The sequence below is a fragment of the Tursiops truncatus genome, chromosome 8 (assembly GCF_011762595.2).
Source record: "Tursiops truncatus isolate mTurTru1 chromosome 8, mTurTru1.mat.Y, whole genome shotgun sequence".
In the NCBI taxonomy this organism is placed as follows: Eukaryota; Metazoa; Chordata; class Mammalia; order Artiodactyla; family Delphinidae; genus Tursiops; species Tursiops truncatus.
Window position 1 is genome coordinate 15,154,269 of NC_047041.1, and position 18,445 is coordinate 15,172,713.

An 18,445-nucleotide genomic window follows, 5' to 3' on the forward strand; every position below is an offset into this window, starting at 1 on the left:
GGCAGGGCACACATGGTGGTTATTTCCACCCAGGGCCCAGCTGTGTTCACCCAGGCCTGGGCTGAATTTCGGAGCTGTGGGTGTTTACGGAAAACCGATGGAGCCCCCATGGCCAGAGTGAAGGGTAAGGTGGGAGGTGACACTGAGAAGGTCAGCTAAGTCCCCTGCTCTCATCCCATAGGGCATGGGGGCAACAGCCCTTCTAAATGTCACTTCCTCTGGACCTAGAAGTCTTGACCAGGAGCTTCCCCAGAGATCCAAAGGGCTGCCTAGGGTTTTGCCCTGTCCACGCCTGGCCACTGAGCCCTGAAAATCCTTGGGGTGCCTTGGGCATGCATATGATGTCACTTATCCTTTTCCCCTCAGGGTTCACCCCCTGCTGTGTCCACTCTGGGTGGGGAGAGTAGCAAGCTTCCAAGGAGGGGTGGGGCTGGTGCCCGGGAGAAGGCCAGAGGACTGTGGACAGCCTTGTAATCTAATTATTTGACTGCAGAAAGGATGTCTCATCTACTGGGTGCTCAGCCTTGTTAAGCTAATCGTCTCCTTCTCTCTCTTCTCCCCCCACTTGCTGGGGAAGTCACTGTGTCCTAATTGAGTTATCATAAAGATAATGGCTGTTGCTCTAGCCAGAGCTGAGAAAGGAGGATCCCTCTTGCAGAGGCTCAGGCTCCAGACAGGCCCCCCCAGGGGCTGAGATGTGGGCAGTAGGAGAGGGGGAGGGCCGAATCTCTGGGGGGTGGGGGCTATGTGGATGACGTTTAGCTGGGTGAGTCTAACCAACTAGCTATGTTGCAGATGACAGGGCTCCCTCTCTGCTCTTTCCTGCCACCCATGGGGAGCTTGTTTACGAGACAAAGGGGTCTCTGGTCTGGGCATGTTTGGGGCTTTCTCAACAAGGCAACCAGGTAGCATAAGAAAGAGGGCTTGGACTTGGAGAGCAGACAGATCAGGTTTCAAATCCCACAGTCCCCTCTTATGAGCTGGGTGATCTAAGGCAAATGAAGTCTCTGCTCTGAACCTCAGTTTTCTCATCTGTATAGTGGGGACAATTAAGCCCATATCACATTATTGGTGGGAGGTGTGTATAAAGGAGCTGAAAACAACCAGTGATGGGAGCTTCCTCTCGCCCGTCCTAATGCATGAAGACAATGGGGTGGGTGATGAGACCTCTACAGGAGGAGACCAGGCTACAGCAGCCTGGCTTTAGATGAGCAGCTGTGGGGTGCACACGGAGGACAGCCTCAGCATCTGAGGCACGTCATCTCTATCCATCCCAGGCCCCCAGGCATCTGGGAGACTCAGCTCTGGGATGAGACAGTGAGCACAGGGGCACCGAGGAATGGCAGGGAAGTCAGGTTAAAAGCTGGGCAGTGTGTCAGCAAGCAGACAGGAGTCAAGAAGCACATGAGTCATCACCATTCAAGTTCCAGTACAAATCTGAAGGTCATGATTAGTTCAGGCCAGCCCAGGCCCTGAACAGAGACAGCAGATCCAGGCCTGGGTGGGCAGAGGAACGGGAGCCAGGGGACAATGACAGGGCACCCCAGGAGATTCTGCACATATGGGAAAACAGGCACCAGTGCCCACGGAACTCTATTCGCAGCCCACTCTCATGAAGGCCAGGCAGGGATGGACATGCTGCTGGCCAGGCTGGGGAGAGTGGGGGCCTGACAGCAGCACTCCCCTTGCCTTCCCAGTGCCCCCTCTCATCCAGCCCTTCGAATTCCCGCCTGCCTCCATTGGCCAGCTGCTCTACATCCCCTGCGTGGTGTCCTCGGGGGACATGCCCATCCGCATCACCTGGAGGAAAGATGGACAGGTGATCATCTCAGGCTCGGGCGTGACCATCGAGAGCAAGGAATTCATGAGCTCCCTGCAGATCTCCAGCGTCTCCCTCAAGCACAATGGCAACTACACATGCATCGCCAGCAACACAGCGGCCACCGTGAGCAGGGAACGCCAGCTCATCGTGCGCGGTGAGTGAGACGGGCCAGCGAGGTTGGGAGGAGGAAGGGTCCAGCTCTGTCTGCTGCTAAAAACACTCTCTAGATTTCAAGTTTGCATCACGGGCTCAGAGAAAGTTGACTCTGGCAGGGGCCTTAAAGATCAAGAGGTTCAAACCTCTTACTCTCCAGGCCAGGACACGGAGGCCGTGAGAGGAGAAGACCCTGGCTCAGTTGGTCACTGGTGAAGTCAGAATTGGCACTCAATTCCCAGCTGCCAACCCAATGCGACTGGCAAAAGCTCTCAACATCTTGGGTTTCAGATGTTCAGAGGTGCCTGCTCCCAACTTTATAATGGTCCAGGCTGGGCTAACATTGAATGGAAGGTGCCCAAAGCCCCCAGAAAACCTATCAGAGACCGAGATGATCTGTTCCTCCCCCACCTTCCCTCTTTCTGCAGTGCCCCCTCGATTCGTGGTGCAGCCCAACAACCAGGATGGCATCTATGGCAAGGCTGGTGTGCTCAACTGCTCGGTGGACGGCTACCCCCCACCCAAGGTCATGTGGAAGCATGCCAAGGGTAAGCCCCTGGCCAGCCAGCATCTCTGAGCATGGCCGGGGATGGGATGGGGAGGATACTAATGCGACTTGGCCTGGTCTCTACACATGCATGACTCCTAGCCCTGGGTTCTGACCTTTGAGACCCCAGGCTATACCTGAACTGGAAGTCATCCTCAGCCACCCCCAAAGGGTCTATGGACCAGGAATAGCTGTCATGCTAATTCCAGATTTCCTCTCGTCCCCGTAGATTGACCTCTCCCCTCCCCCCTCCAACCCTAGAACTCAGTATACTCCCCAACTCTCCCCACCCCACCCTAGGGTCCCAGAGTCTCACTGACCCCTGCTTCTCACCAGTCCAACCTATTCTGGGATCTTGGTCCTTCTTGGAACCCAACTTCATCCCAAGGATGCATTTGGTTTCTGACTAAGCCCTGCGCCAACCTCTTATCCTTACTGTGTCCATGGCTGACTCTGGGGCAATGGGAGGAGGTATCCAAAGCCCCCCTTGGAGGATGGCTGGCTTCTTTCCCAGGCCTGACTGCCTACAACCAGGCAACCGCCATTTGAGGGCTCGATCTTCCCTTTGCCTATTGCCAAGTGGCCCAAAGAGAACTCTTTCTTCCCCTCCAAGGAATTCAGCCCAAAGGAAGCTCAGTGCCAAGGTGGGCATTGAGCTGAGGCCCCCCCCCAGCTCCATACCTCAGATCCATACCTCAGATCTGAGGCAGGGTCAGGCTTCTGTGAGGGTCTTTCCTATTTCCCAGGAAACAAGAACTATGTGAGCTCCCAGCACTTTGGGGATGCTACAAAATGGCCCTAGATCAGCAAGAGAAAGGTATCAGCCATTCCTTGAGGCACTCCAACCCCCCAGCCTAGACACCAGACCTCCTAACTGCCGCCTCCTTTCAGGGAGCGGGAACCCCCAGCAGTACCACCCAGTGCCCCTCACCGGCCGCATCCAGATCCTACCCAACAGCTCGCTACTGATCCGCCACGTCCTGGAAGAGGACATCGGCTACTACCTCTGCCAGGCCAGCAACGGCGTGGGCACCGACATCAGCAAGTCCATGTTCCTCACTGTTAAGAGTGAGTCTTGCCCCCGTGCAACCCTCCAGACACCCCTGATCATAGACCAAGGCCCATCTCTGCACTCACCCTGCCTCCCCCTTTGGTTTCCATTGCTCCTTCTGTGAAGGGAAGGCGGGAAGGATTCCTAGACAGAGGTGGGCTTGGGAACCTCTGCTGGGGGATTCCAAAGCACTCTCATCTAAAACAATGGCCTCACTCTAAATGGCCCCAGCTCGCTCCACTCCAGTCATGATAGGCTCGTGATTTGCTGTACCACGGTATCGTACGACAGCCCATTTATTTTGCTCTGTAGGTTGGCAATTCCATCTGAAGAGTCATATCAAACAATTTATTTCTTTTATTTAATGTACACCTGCTAGTGTATAACCTGTTTGTGGCTTAGCAAGGAGACCACGTATGCAATGTAGGAGATAGGCCTATGGGCAGAAATCCTGGGTTCCAATTCCAGATCTGTCTGATGAGCTTCCTGGCTTTGGGCAAGTGACTTCACATTTCTAGGTTCCTTTCCTCACCTGTGCTAGAGGTTCATTCCCAGCCCACTCAGCTCCCAAAATCATCGTAAGTAACACAGGAACTGATCATGGAAAGGGGAAGAAGCTTTGGAAAAGCCAGAAAGGCAGTAAAACTCACTCTAGCTCAGTACCATATCTCTGGCTTCTAAATCCCCAGACCTAGAGCCAGAATCAATGGCGTTGAAGTCTAGAATATCCCTGAGTTCTGTTAAGTCACACACAGACATTCCTACTGGACGAGCCTATCCCTTTACGCTCTTAGGGGTCTGTATAGTGAGCCCCCAGGAATCATATCAAGACAGTGTCTGGCCCTTTGTCATGAAACAGACCATGGGCCACAGAGAACAGCAGCAAGAGCCTGAGTTTTAGCATCTGACCAAGCCAACTGTGAATCTGGGCGCCGTGTGGTAATTACAGTGACCTCTAACAGGTTTCCTTGGCCTCTGTGTCTCATTTTCCTGATGTACAAAAGGAGGGTCAAGAGAGCGCCTTACCTGTTATGTTTTGTATCAAGAGTAAGTCAGATGACATGGATAACGCAACCAGTATGGTAACTGGCACCCAGTAGACCGTCAGAGATTTAGCCACCAGTTTTGTTTTTAATGGAAGACACTCCAAGGTACGTGTAGGAAAGGCAGCTGAGAGCAGCGCCCAGTGTGCGGTCCGCCCAGCGTCTCCCTGGAGTCCCCGCCTTTAAGAATCATAGCTTCTTTATCGCTTGCCAAACCCTCGCTCACTCAGCACAAGACGGGGAAGCCCCAGCAATCGATCGATGCTGGGAAGCTCCGGGCACCGGAATCCCCGCTCTGGGGAGCTCTTCCCTCACACTATCAAAAAGCACTTTGTCCTTAATAAAACCAGGCAATCAATCTACATCCCTCAGCTGGGGAGAACTTTGCTAATTCCGCCTGCGTGCGGCAAGAGGAAATAGGAGGCACCTCGTGGAACTATCGCTGTCCTTGGTATTTGATCCTTATCTCCCCACCGTCAGCAGGAGAAAAGAGCTCAAACTCTCAGGCTTGTTTTTTTTTTTTTTTTTTTGGTCTTTGCCTTTTTTCTCTAAGGTAGGGGATTCTACTGGGCAAGCGTGGTGGTGCCTTTGTGGCCCGTGGCTTCTCTGTGGCGCTGAGGTGGATGTGGGTGAAGGGAGACGCAGGGGCCAGGGGGTGGGCTGTGTGCAAGGTGACCCAGCTCACGTCGGCCTGTCCCTGATGTCCTGGGGCGTCCTGGGCAATTCTCTTCTCCCCTCTGGACCTGCATTTTTCGGTGCCATCCTCACGTCACGACCCAGGCAGCAGCTACGAGCACACACCTCGTAAATCCCGGGCAGCCTCACGAACGCGTGTAGCACCAAGCCACACACTCAGCCACCACTCTCGCAGTAGCGTACACCTCTGGCCCCTCTTCCCAAGGGATGATGGGAGCTCCGTACTACTTGTCCTCACTTGTGGGCAGCATCTGGACCTTGCTCCTTCCGTCTTCCCCCTCGTCCTCATTCCAGCCACCTTGTCGCTTTGCTCTGCGTCCTTCCATAGTGAGGCACAGGCGCACGCCTTCCCTTCATCTGCTCTGTCTCACAAACACCTCCGGCTCGTATTCTCCCACTCGCCGTGCCTCCCTCATCGGCTGCCTGTGACACAGTCTCTCCGAGCTGCTCACGCAGCATCCCCCCTCACACGGCCCTCCCCTACAGGTTGCTTTCCAGCTGGGCCCCCTCCCACACCCTCTGCACACCCGGGGTCTCCAAACCCTCACCCACATGTGCCCCCTCGATGACCCTTTCCTTGCACAACTTCCTCTGTCACAAACGCCTCCTTCCATTCCAGCCTCGCTCTCCCCAGTGACCTGCCAGCCATACTAGAAGCCCCTGTGCCGCCCCAAATGCCAGCAGGAGAGGAGGAGGAATTTGAGGCCTGAGGGCAGTCGGTGTGGAGGGCTGAGCACGGCTGGGGCTTCTGCCTGGGGTTGGAGAGTCTGACTGCTTTTCAGTACCAGCCTGAATCATTCCACCCAGATCTGGCTTTCAGAAGGGGCTCCTGTGACAATGGGACCGTTTGGTGATGGGGGTGGGGTAGTCCTGACCTTCTTGAGGAACTTCCATCCCACTTCCTGCTGCTTTTCTGCGGGCACACTGCTTCAGGTAACCCACCCTCAGCTCCTCCTCTAGGACGTCCTTCCCCCTGCCTGCTCTGCCCTTTTCCTCCTTCATTCCCCCTCTACCTCTCCCACCTCCCCCAGGTAGGCGCAGGTAGATAGGGAAGGACCCACAGGACCTGGGCCCGTGGGTCACAGATGGGCTTGCCAGGGCTAAGCCCTTCCTGGTCAGCCCTCAGTCCATCCCAGACAGCCCACACCACCAGCACTCCACCCCACCCCCACCGCCACCCGCAAGGCCAGCTCCAGAAAGACCTGCCATTTACAAAGCCAACTGTGCGGCTTTCCTTGACGCCCCCACCACGCTCAGGAAAACGCTGACCCTATACGGCTCCACCTTGTCAGACCTCACACTTGTGTGACCTCTCAGAAGGCAAACTGACCTTAGTCCCCGCTTTAGCCAAGTAGAAGTAAGAGAGTAAATGTATCAAAGGGATATACATCATAAAAAGCATTCAAGTGTCAAATTGGACATTTGTGGTTGCCCTCTGTCGGGAACCATTGACCCTGACAGTTTCCAGTGATAACTCAACAGTTGCTCACTGGGCACTCACTAAATAGTCCATAAAACTCTGTGGATTAGGGCACAGACTTCAGAACCAGAGAGACCTGGGTTCAAATCCCAGCTCTGCCACTTGATAGCTGTGGGATCTTGGACAGCAATCTCTGTAGGCCCCAATTTCCTCCTCTGTAAGTTTGGAAATATAATGCTATTTACTCATTGCTAAGATTCAAGTGAGACACGCACTTACAGCAATTAACACAGTACCTGACACCAAATACACATTCAATAATCATTAGCAATCATTAGTTTTAGGTGCTGAAAATCTAGTGCTGGATAAAATGGAGTCGCTGTTCTCAGGAAATTGAGGATCTTGAAGAGGAGATAGACATATACCCAAAATAACTATAATACACAAAGTGATAAGTGCCTTAAAAAGCCACAAACAATGTGACACAGAGAGAATCAGGGATGGAGTAATCAGTTTTAATTTGCAGGGCCTACAAGGGAAAGCCAAGAAAAGCTCCACAAAAGCAACAGTCACTAAGTAGGACTTGAAGGATGAAAAGGATTCTGACAAGAACCAATAGAAGCAAAGGTCATTCCATTCCAGGATGAGGACAAAGTATAGCAAGAGCGTGGAGGCAGGCAAGGCCGTGCGCATCCTCAGATGAAGGGGGAACTTAGGGCGTCTGGTGGAGAATGAAGGGAGGATGGACAGGGAGAATACATGTGAGGTGCTTACGGGTTTGGGAAGTGAAATGTTTTCTTTTCATGCAGCGTTGACTCTCGATATCAGGCACCAAACCGGAGTTCCGGAAGCTCAGGGGTCTGATGGCGGTTGGGATTCCAGAGGTGGTTCTTGGAGAATTGCTTTCCTCGAGGCCCCAGATTTCTAAGAGTTCGTTAAAGGGAGCAGAAGTCTTTCCTAGCCCCTGGACACCCGTGTTGGCAACCATCCAGTCCCGATTGGTCCCCACTCCTCCCTGACCCCGAGAGCGTGGGTGGTGCCTGAGCACATAGCCCAGCCTTCCCACTGGCACAGCACAGCGCTCAGCACTTGACAATGTACAAAGCCCATACCTTGCCTGTGAGGTTGGTGGGCAGTAGCTCCTTCTCAGGGAAGGGAAGGTGCTGGATCGAGGTCATTGGGTGACATCGGCCCAGCTGAGACAAGAGCTTGCCTCTGTCTACTCACGGTTCGGTAGAGAGAGCACAGAGCAAGAGAGAGAAGACTGGTTTCTGGTCCCGACTCTGACTCACGGGCTCCGTATCTGCGAGCCATTCCTTCCCTTCTCTGGGCCTCGGTTTCCCCATCTGTACAATAAGAGGCCTGGACTAGAATCTAGTCATAGCTGAACCAAAGGTCCCTGCCAGCTCAGACAATCTATGATTCTAGCTGTGTGCATGGTCCTTTCAGGAGACCAGACCACCTCCCAGAACTTGGTTGAAAAATAAATGTAATTAACAGAAGAAAATACTACATCCACAGAGCTACCTTTTATCTCCCTGTTACAAAGTAAAATTTAAATAAAAGAGAGATAATGACCAAAAGGGGAAAGAGGCAATCCGTCCTCCAACTGACACACTGGGGAAAAAATAAAGCATCTTCAAAGAGAATGCTTCACCGAGAGGCAGTTACAAAGAAAGGCTGCTTAGTCCGGGTTGCAAGGGGCTGGCTGTGTTTTTTGGTTTTTTGTGTTTCTTGAGGTTTTTTTTGAATATTTGAATTTTATTTTATTTTTTTTGTACAGCAGGTTCTTATTAGTTATCTATTTTATACATATCAGTGTATACATGTCAATCCCAATCTCCCAATTCATCCCACCACCACCCGCCCCAACCCCACCACTTACCCCCTTGGTGTCCATATGTTTGTTCTCTACATCTCTGTCTCGATTTCCGCCCTGCAAACCAGTTCATCTCTACCATTTTTCTAGGTTCCACATATATGCGTTAATATACAATATTTGTTTTTCTCTTTCTGACTTACTTCACTCTGTATGACAGTCTCTAGATCCACCCACGTCTCTACAAATGACCCAATTTCGTTCCTTTTTATGCCTGAGTAATATTCCATTGTATATATGTACCACAACTTCTTTATCCATTCGTCTGTCAATGGGCATTTAGGTTGCTTCCATGACCTGGCTATTGTAAATAGTGCTGCAGTGAACATTGGGGTGCATGTGTCTCTTTGAATTATGGTTTTTTCAGGGTATATGCCCAATAGTGGGATTGCTGGGTCATATGGTATTCTATTTTTAGTCTTTTAAGGAACTTCCATACTGTTCTCCATAGTGGCTGTATCAATTTACATTCCCACCAGCAGTGCAAGAGGGTTCCCTTTTCTCCACACCCTCTCCAGCATTTGTTGTTTGTAGATTTTCTGATGATGCCCATTCTAACTGGTGTGAGGTGATACCTCATTGTAGTTTTGATTTGCATTTCTCTAATAATTTGTGGTGTTGAGCAGCTTTTCATGTGCTTCTTGGCCATCTGTATATCTTCTTTGGAGAAATGTCTCTTTAGGTCTTCTGCCCATTTTTGGATTGGGTTGTTTGTTTTTTTAATATTGAGCTGCATGAGCTGCTTATATATTTTGGAGATTAATCCTTTGTCCGTTGATTAGCTTGCAAATATTTTCTCCCATTCTGAGGGTTGTCTTTTCGTCTTGTTTGTAGTTTCCTTTGCTTTGCAAAAGCTTTTAAGTTTCATTAGGTCCCATTTGTTGATGTTTGTTTTTATTTCCATTACTCTAGGAGGTGGATCAAAAAAGATCTTGCTGTGATTTATGTGAAAGAGTGTTCCTCCTACGTTTTCCTCTAAGAGTTTTATAGTGTCCAGTCTTACATTTAGGTCTCTAATCCATTTTGAGTTTATTTTTGTGTATGGTGTTAGGGAGTGTTCTAATTTCATTCTTTTACATGTAGCTGTCCAGTTTTCCCAGCATCACTTATTGAAGAGACTGTCTTTTCTCCATTGTATATCCTTGCCTCCTTTGCCATAGATTAGTTGACCATAGGTGCGTGGGTTTATCTCTGGGCTTTCTGTCCTGTTCCATTGATCTATATTTCTGTTTTTTTCCCTCAAGACTGCATTGGGTATTCGGGGTCTTTTGTGTCTCCATACAAATTTTAAGATTTTTTGTTCTAGTTCTGTGATAAATGCCACTGGTAATTTGATAGGGATTGCACTGAATCTGTAGATTGCTTTGGGTAGTAGAGTCATTTTCACAATGTTGATTCTTCTAATCTAAGAACATGGTGTACCTCTCCATCTGTTTTTGTCATCTTTGATTTCTTTCATCAGCGTCTTATAGTTTTCTGAGTACAGGTCTTTTACCTCCTTAGGTAGGTTTATTCCTAGGTATTTTATTCTTTTTGTTGCCATGGTGAATGGGATTGTTTCCTTAATTTCTCTTTCTGATCTTTCATTGTTAGTGTGTAGAAATGCAAGAGATTTCTGTGCATTAATTTTGTATCCTGCTACATTACCAGATTCATTGATTAGCTCTAGTAGTTTTCTGGTGGCATCTTTAGGATTCTCTATGTATAGTATCATGTCATCTGCAAACACTGACAGTTTTACTTCTTCTTTTCCAGTTTGTTTTCCTTTTATTTCTTTTTCTTCTCTGATTGCAGTGGCTAGGACTTCCAAAACTATGTTGAATAATAGTGGTGAGAGTGGACATCCTTGTCTTGTTCTTCATCTTAGAGGAAATGCTTTCAGTTTTTCACCATTGAGAATGATGTTTGCTATGGGTTTGTCATATATGGCCTTTATTATGTTGAGGTAGGTTCCCTCTATGCCCACTTTCTGGAGAGTTTTTATCATAAATGGGTGTTGAATTTTGTCAAAAGCTTTTTCTGCATCTATTGAGATGATCATATGGTTTTTATTCCTCAATTTTTTAATATGGTGTATCACATTGATTGATTTGTGTATATTGAGGAACCCTTGCATCCCTGGGATAAATCCCACTTGATCATGGTGTATGATCCTTTTAATGTGTTGTTGGATTCTGTTTGCTAGTATTTTGTTGAGGATTTTTGCATCTATATTCATCAGTGAAAATAATCTGTAATTTTCTTTTTTTGTAGTATCTTTGTCTGGTTTTAGTATCAGGGTGATGGTGGCCTCATAGAATGAGTTTGGGAGTGTTCCTTCCTCTGCAGTTTTCTGGAAGAGTTTGAGAAGGATGGGTGTTAGCTCTGCTCTAAATGTTTGATAGAATTCACCTGTGAAGCCATCTGGTCCTGGACTTTTGTTTGTTGGAAGATTTTTAATCACAGTTTCAATTTCATTACTTGTGATTGGTCTGTTCATATTTTCTGTTTCTTCCTGGTTCAGTCTTGGAAGGTTATACCTTTCTAAGAATTTGTCCATTTCTTCCAGGTTGTCCGTTTTATTGGCATAGAGTTGCTTGTAGTAGTCTGTTAGGATGCTTTGTATTTCTTCGGTGTCTGTTGTAACTTCTCCGTCTTCATTTCTAATTTTATTGATTTGAATCCTCTCCCCCTTTTTCTTGATGAGCCTGGCTAATGGTTTATCAATTTTCTTTATCTTCTCAAAGAACAAGCTTTTAGTTTTACTGATCTTTGCTATTGTTTTCTTTGTTTCTATTTCATTTATTTCTGCTCTGATCTTGATGATTTCTTTCCTTCTGCTAACTTTGGGTTTTGTTTGTTCCTCTTTCCCTAGTTCCTTTAGGTGTAATCTAACCTTACACCGAAAGGTTTATTTGAGATTTTTCTTGTTTCTTGAGGTAGGCTTGTATTGCTATAAACTTCCCTCTTAGAACTGCTTTTTGCTGCATCCCATAGGTTTTGGATCATCATGTTTTCGTTATTTGTCTTTAGGTATTTTTTTATTTCCTCGGTGATCTCTTGGTTATTTAGTAACTTACTGTTTAGCCTCCATGTGTTTGTGTTTTTTCTGTTTTTTTCCCTGTAATTGATTTCTAATCTCATAGCATTGTAGTAGGAAAAGATGCTTGATATGATTTCATTTTTCTTAAATTTGCCGAGACTTGATTTGTGACCCAAGATGTGATCTATCCTGGAGAATGTTCCATGTGTACTTGAGAAGAAAGTGTAATCTGCTGTTTTTGGATAGAATATCCTGTAAATATCAACTAAATCTATCTGGTGTATTGTGTCATTTAAAGCTTGTGTTTCCTTATTAATTTTCTGTCTGGATGATCTGTCCATTGGTGTAAGTGAGGTGTTAAAGTCCCCCACTATTACTGTGTCACTGTCGATTTCCTCTTTTATAGCTGTTAGCAGTTGCTTTATGTATTGAGGTGCTCCATGTTGGCTGCATATATATTTATAATTGTTATATCTTCTTCTTGGATTGTTCTCTTGATCATTATGTAGTGTCCTTCCCTGTCTCTTGTAACATTCTTTATTTTAAAGTCTATTTTATCTGATATGAGTATTGCTACTCCAGATTTCTTTTGATTTCCATTTGCATGGAATATCTTTTTCCATCCCCTCACTTTCAGTCCGTATGTGTCCCTAGGTCTGAAGTGGGTCTCTTGTAGATAGCATATATATGGGTCTTGTTTTTGTATCCATTCGGCAAGCCTGTGTCTTTTGGTTGGAGCATTTAATCCATTCACGGTTAAGGTGATTATCGATATGTATGTTCCTATGACCATTTTCTTAATTGTTATGGGTTTGTTTTTGTAGATCCTTTTCTTCTCTTGTGTTTCCCACTTAGAGAAGTTCCTTTAGCATTTGTTGTACAGCTGGTTTGGGAGTGCTGAATTCTTCTAGCTTTTGCTTGTCTGTAATGCTTTTGATTTCTCCATCAAATCTGAATGAGATCCTTGCTGGGTAGAGTAATCTTGGTTGTAGGTTCTTCCTTTTCGTCACTTTAAATATATCATGCCACTCCCTTCTGGCTTGTGGGGTTTCTGCTGAGAAATCAGCTGTTAACCTTATGGGAGTTCCCTTGTACGTTATTTGTCGTTTTTCCCTTGTTGCTTTCAATAGTTTTTCTATGTCTTTAATTTTTGTCAGTTTGATTACTATGTGTCTTGGCGTGTTTCTCCTTGGATTTATCCTGCCTGGGACTCTCTGTGCTTCCTGGACTTGGGTGGCTATTTCCTTTCCCATATTAGGGAAGTTTTCGACTATAATCTCTTCAAATATTTTATCAGGTCCTTTCTCTCTCTCTTCTCCTTCTGGGACCACTATAATGTGAATGTTGTTGTATTTAATGTTGCCCCAGAGGTCTCTTGGGCTGTCTTCATTTCTTTCATTCTTTTTTCTTTATTCTGTTCTGTGGCAGTGAATTCCACCATTCTGTCTTCCAGGTCCCTTATCCGTTCTTCTACCTCAGTTATTCTGCTACTGATTCCTTCTAGTGTATTTTCCATTTCAGTTATTGTATTGTTCATCTCTGTTTGTTCTTTAATTCTTCTAGGTCTTTGTTAAATGTTTCTTGCATCTTCTCAATCTTTGCCTCCATTCTTTTTCCAAGGTCCTGGATCATCTTCACTATCATTATTCTAAATTCTTTTTCTGGAAGGTTGCCTATCTCCACTTCATTTAGTTGTTTTTCTGGGGTTTTATCTTGTTCCTTCATCTGGTACAAAGTCCCCTGCCTTTTCATTTTGTCTATGTTTCTGTAAATGTGGTTTTCCTTCCACAGGCTGTAGAACTGTAGTTCTTCTTGCTTCTGCTGTCTGCCCTCTGGTGGATGAGGTTATCTTGCTGGCTGTGTTTTGATGCCACTACTGCACAGGACTCGGCAGCCCCCTTGTGCTGCAGGTTACCTGGTTAGATAGGTCCTATTGCATCTCCCAGGCTCCCCTCCTCTCTGTGAAATCTCCAGTGATGGGGCCAAGGCAAAGCCCTTGGCCAATTAAACCCATAAGGACTCTTTGTTTGGTCTGAGTTTTGATTTGTTTGTTTAGCAAAATGTCAGACCAATTAAAGCCAGATCCAGGAGCCCTCCCGAGCAACTGCACAGGCAACTGCAGAGTCACAGATTCAGGAGGGAGGAGAGGAGGAGCCAAGTGGGGATTGAGGAAGTGGGGAAGGGGGGTGTCCACCCTGGTGAAAGGAAGCCCCAGGCCTGAGTAGACCAGGTCACCCACCAGGGGTTCACCACTGGTGCAGAGGTCAGGATGCAAAACCTTGGAAAGATAACTGTGTATCCGATGACCTGAGGTGGTCCTAATTTCAAATTTGCCCAAAGGAACCTCCTCCTTGTCAGGCAGAAGCAGCACCTCCCTCAGGCCTGGTGACTGGGGCTCCTGCTCTAGAGGGCCTCTTCTGTCCTCCTCAGCGCCCACCCTTCCCACAGGGCAAGGAGTCTCCAGCCAAAGGACATGCCCCCCCAGAGCCCACAGCTCCCTTTCTAGACCAGGCTGGATGCATCCTTTCACCAGGCCAGGCTCCCTCCTGCAGCCCCCACTGAGCCCTGGCCAGGAGGTCAAGCCATGGGCCAGCTTGGGCTCCCCTGCCCTATGTAGGACCCAGGGAGGCCAAAATGAGTAGAAGGCTTAGGGAACAGGAAGGCCTTGACCAGGGAGATGAGAGTCCTGACCTCTTGTCCCCCACCTCCCCCACTGCTTCTGGGTGAACTGGGGTCAGTCACTCCCTCTCCCTGGGACTCAGTCTGCTCCTGTGCTCAGAGGAGTCACGATTCTTCTCTCCCTCTCCCTCAGCCCCCAAGGCATTAACAGAGCTCAACGAGTGGGTGACATTTGCTGTGCCAGTGCAGACCTGGCAGGGAGTGTGATCACAGTTCCAGAGCCTATCTTTCAGGAGCTGGGGCCTTTAGTGTTTTAGGGGTTTATTTTAAAAAGCAAGTCTAAATCAGAGAAACATGGGAGATCATACTGACCTCCAAAGGCAAACAGTATCATTGGAGCAAATTACGTCACATCAAAACCCACCCCCAAAGGAACCTTTGTACAAAGGTTTTAAGGTAGGAAAAAAAGGTCTCCGTGTGAAACAACCCCCCAACCCAGTGCCACCCCCTCTCATCATCACAGCAAGCCAGGTCCCCTGACAGCAGGAGAGATTTTAGTGAAGGGACAGGAATGAACCTGCCTGTACAACCTCCATTCCCAGTTGGAAAACTCCTGTCCCACGCCCTCATCTGGGCCCTTACGTCCTTCTTGGAGGCTTTGGGCAGTGGTGGCACAAAGCACATCACCACCACTCCACCGTCACCCCTGCAGTCAGTGCCCATGACCGTGAGCATGGCAGACCTTCCAGATGGATCTGGGCTCTAAGGGGTCATCTGAGGCTTTCCCTACATTCAGCTCCAGCAGGTCTGGATGTTAATAACAAAATTTGTAATAACAAAATTACACTCATTGTACTTGCCAGCCAAGGAAAACGTGCCAGTAATTTCGAGGCACAAGGGAGTCAGGGCTATCACTGGGTGCCTCCGTTTCCTAGATAAGAAAATGCAGACAGGCCAAGAGCTACATTGGTGCCTCCAGACCCTGCCGTAAGTGGGGAGCCCAGAACTGCTCCCCCCGGTTGTGATCAAAGCCCCTCTGAATGGCAGGGGCGGAATAAATTATTGGATCGGTCAAGCCATACACATGTACTTCCTGAGAAGCCCCTATGTGTCCAACGTGGCCTCAAGGTCTGCGAAAGAGAAAACAGCAAGAGTAAGTCACCACCCTTGCCCTCAGGGTGCTTACAAACTAGTTAGGAAGCTGGCACTCACCTTCAGGAAGCAGGCAAGATAGCGTGCTAAAAAGTCCGGTTCATTTTCTGATTGTTTATACAAATAGGAAAAAAACCACATTTTTTTGTGTGCATTGATTTTGTACACTTAAATCTTGCTAAATTCACTTTAATAAATACAAATCATCCAGACTGGGAAATTTAAAAAATAAAAATAAAAAGGTCTGGGGTTACACGTGCAGTGCTGGGTTTGAGAAGGAAAAACCCAGTGTGGACAGACATGGTCAGACAGAGCTTTCTAGGGGAGCAGGACTCGGGTGGAACCTTAGGAATAGGTAGGGTTTGGATCAACAAAGGGAAGAAAGGAGGACGGGCAGGTGGAAGGCGTGGGAGGCGGTGGGGAGGACGTCTGATAGGAGGGCTGGGGATGAGGGGATGGATAGTGGCGCCGAAGTCTGGATGTGCTCCTCGGGTCTTGAGCAGGGAATGGAGAGAAAGGGGGAGCCTAAGAGTCGCTGAGAAGGAACAGGTGCCAGCCCGGATGATGGACTGGGAAAAGGATGGGGAAGAGTCAAGGGCTCCAGGCTAAGGGATAAGTATGATGGTGCCACCAGTAAAAATGAAGGAGGTGGCAGGACTTCCCTGGTGGCGCAGGTGTTAAGACTCTGCGCTTCCAGTGCAGGGGGCCCGGGGTTGATCCCTCGTCCAGGAACTAGATCCCTCACGCGTGCCACAACTAAGAGGTCACGCGCCACAACTAAGGAGCTGGCGAGCCGCAACTAAGACCCAGGGCAACCAAATAAATAAATATTTTTCAAATTATTTTTTTAAAAAAATGGGAGTGGAGAGATGACATATTTGCTTCGTGCTGGGGGTGCTTTGACGCAGCCGAACCCTGGCTGCCTTTCTGCCAGGATTTCTACTCAGAGGAGTGTGCTGGACCCAATGACCCCTACAGCTCCCACCTCGCCAGGTGACTCAGGAGTCATTGTGTGACTAACAGCTGTCCTATCCTGGGCCGAGAAGGATGACACGGGTGGGCTTTCCCCGGCAGCCCAAGCCCTGACCCCAGCCCCGCCCAGTCCTCAGGACACCGTCAGGCTCCCACGTGGGCCTCTCAGGTCTACGGAGACTTGAGACCTGGCAAAGTCGAGATTCGGAGGAAACTTTCTCCTTGCACTGCTCATGGGCAGCGGGTGTGCATCCCAGGGCCAGGTGCTGGGGTGGAAGTTGCGGGGAAGGGCACTGTGGCCCGGGCACACTCCTGCCACCGCTCGCCTGCTGCCAGCCTGTCCGTGGCGCTGGGGGTGTAACGGGGGTGGGCTCCCCACAGAGCAGAGAGGGTAAAGCCCACAACCTCCCACCTCAGGAAGCCCCCGCCAGCTCCATGGGGACAGGCTGTGGCTGTCCTCCTGGAAACACTGCACAGGGAATTTCTGTCACACACTGGAACCTTGTATTCGTTCCCTAGGGCCCCTGTAACAAAGTACCACACACTGGGTGGCTTAAAGAACAGAACTGTATTCTCTCACAGTTCTGGGAGGCTAGGAATCCCAGATCAAGGTGTGAGCAGGGCTGTGCTTTCTCCGCAGGCTCTCAGGGAACACGTTGTCTTGCCTCTTCTGGGGGCTGCCAGCCATCCTTGGCATCCCTTGGACTGTAGATGCATCCGTCCAGTCTCTGCCTCTGTCTCCCCGGGTGTCTTCAAACCATCTTCCCTCTGTGTGTGTCTCCCTTCCCCTTCTTATAAGGACACCAGTCATATTGGACTAAGGGCCCATCCTACTCCAGTAAGACATCTTAATTATATCTGCAAAGATCCTATTTCCAAATAAGGTCACATTCACAGGACCTGATCTCATGTGGCCTCGGCCTGCAGCAACTTGAAGCAGGATTTCGATTCCCAGCCAGAGATTGAGTTCGGGCAGCAGTAGTGAGAGTGCTGAATCCTAGCCACCAGGCCACCAGGGACCAGTGGCCAGCGGCAAGGCCCTGGCCCGTCAGCTATGAAGAAATGAATTCCACACAGAGACGGAAAGTAGTGAAGCAAGTAAAGTGTTTATGAGGAGGAAAAAGTGTGCAATACATGTGGATAGACACATGGCGGGCCTAGAGAGAGAGAGTCGCTCACTCGTGGCAGTTTAAATCACTTGTATGTGGCATTTCTTCTGGGTTTCCTTTGGCCAGTCATCTTGCTTTGCCTGGTTCTGGGTCCGTATTTGGTTGATCTCAGGGTCCTCCCCTGTGTGCGTGCACATCTCTTAGCCGAGATGGATTCTAGTGAAGAGGCTTATGGGTAGCTGGCATCACTTACTATGCGGTGGCGCCCCCTCCCTTTTTGACCTCCACGGAGCCTTTCTGCGCGTGTGTAGCTGGGGAGGTCCCCTTGATTTCAAGAATGAGGAATATGTGGTCTCTTATCTTCCATCTGGGCAGGGCCCAGCCTCCTCCATCATCCTGCTTTTATGGAGTTTCTGCTATTATGGAGTTTCTGTCCACAGGGGAGAAACTGTTCAGCCCGGGGCCCATCTATCTCCTGCCTTAGTACCAGGATCTAGGACTGGACATATCTTTTTGGGGGACACGATTCAAACCGCAACGATCCCCAAGCCCAGTGATTTATTATCCATAACTGCGTGCTTTCCAGAACCCTGGAAGCTGAAGTGCTGTCCTTTCCAATATCCTACAACTGCCTTTGTCTGAATGCAACCAGCCTCCTAACAGAAACTCCTTCTTTGTTGAGAGTCGACAAGCCAAGCTTCTCCTGTGCACTAACCCTGGAGCAGTGGTCAGCAAACTGACCAAGGGCCATAGCCAGCCCGCCACCTGCTTTGCTGGAGCCCAGCCACGTCCATTCTTCGTATCCTATTGTCCATGGCTGCTTTCGAGCTACAGCAACTGAGTTGAGTCGTTGAAACAGAGACCTATGGCCTGCAAAGCTTAAGACATGTGCTGTGCGTCCTTTGCAGAAAAAGTTTGGTGACCCCAGCTCTAGGGTATTCACAGCAATGACCCCTAAAT

General features: G+C 48.8%; 1 protein-coding gene across 1 annotated transcript in view; it reads left to right on the forward strand.

Moving 5' to 3' along the window:
• Positions 1-18,445, forward strand: part of DSCAML1 (DS cell adhesion molecule like 1) — a 323,305-nt gene that overhangs the window by 244,414 nt on the left and 60,446 nt on the right. Inside the window, exons 7-9 of the mRNA XM_033862020.2 lie at positions 1,698-1,976; positions 2,404-2,523; positions 3,414-3,590. Coding sequence (XP_033717911.2) covers positions 1,698-1,976; positions 2,404-2,523; positions 3,414-3,590 — 576 coding nt within the window. The remainder of the gene's footprint in view (positions 1-1,697; positions 1,977-2,403; positions 2,524-3,413; positions 3,591-18,445) is intronic.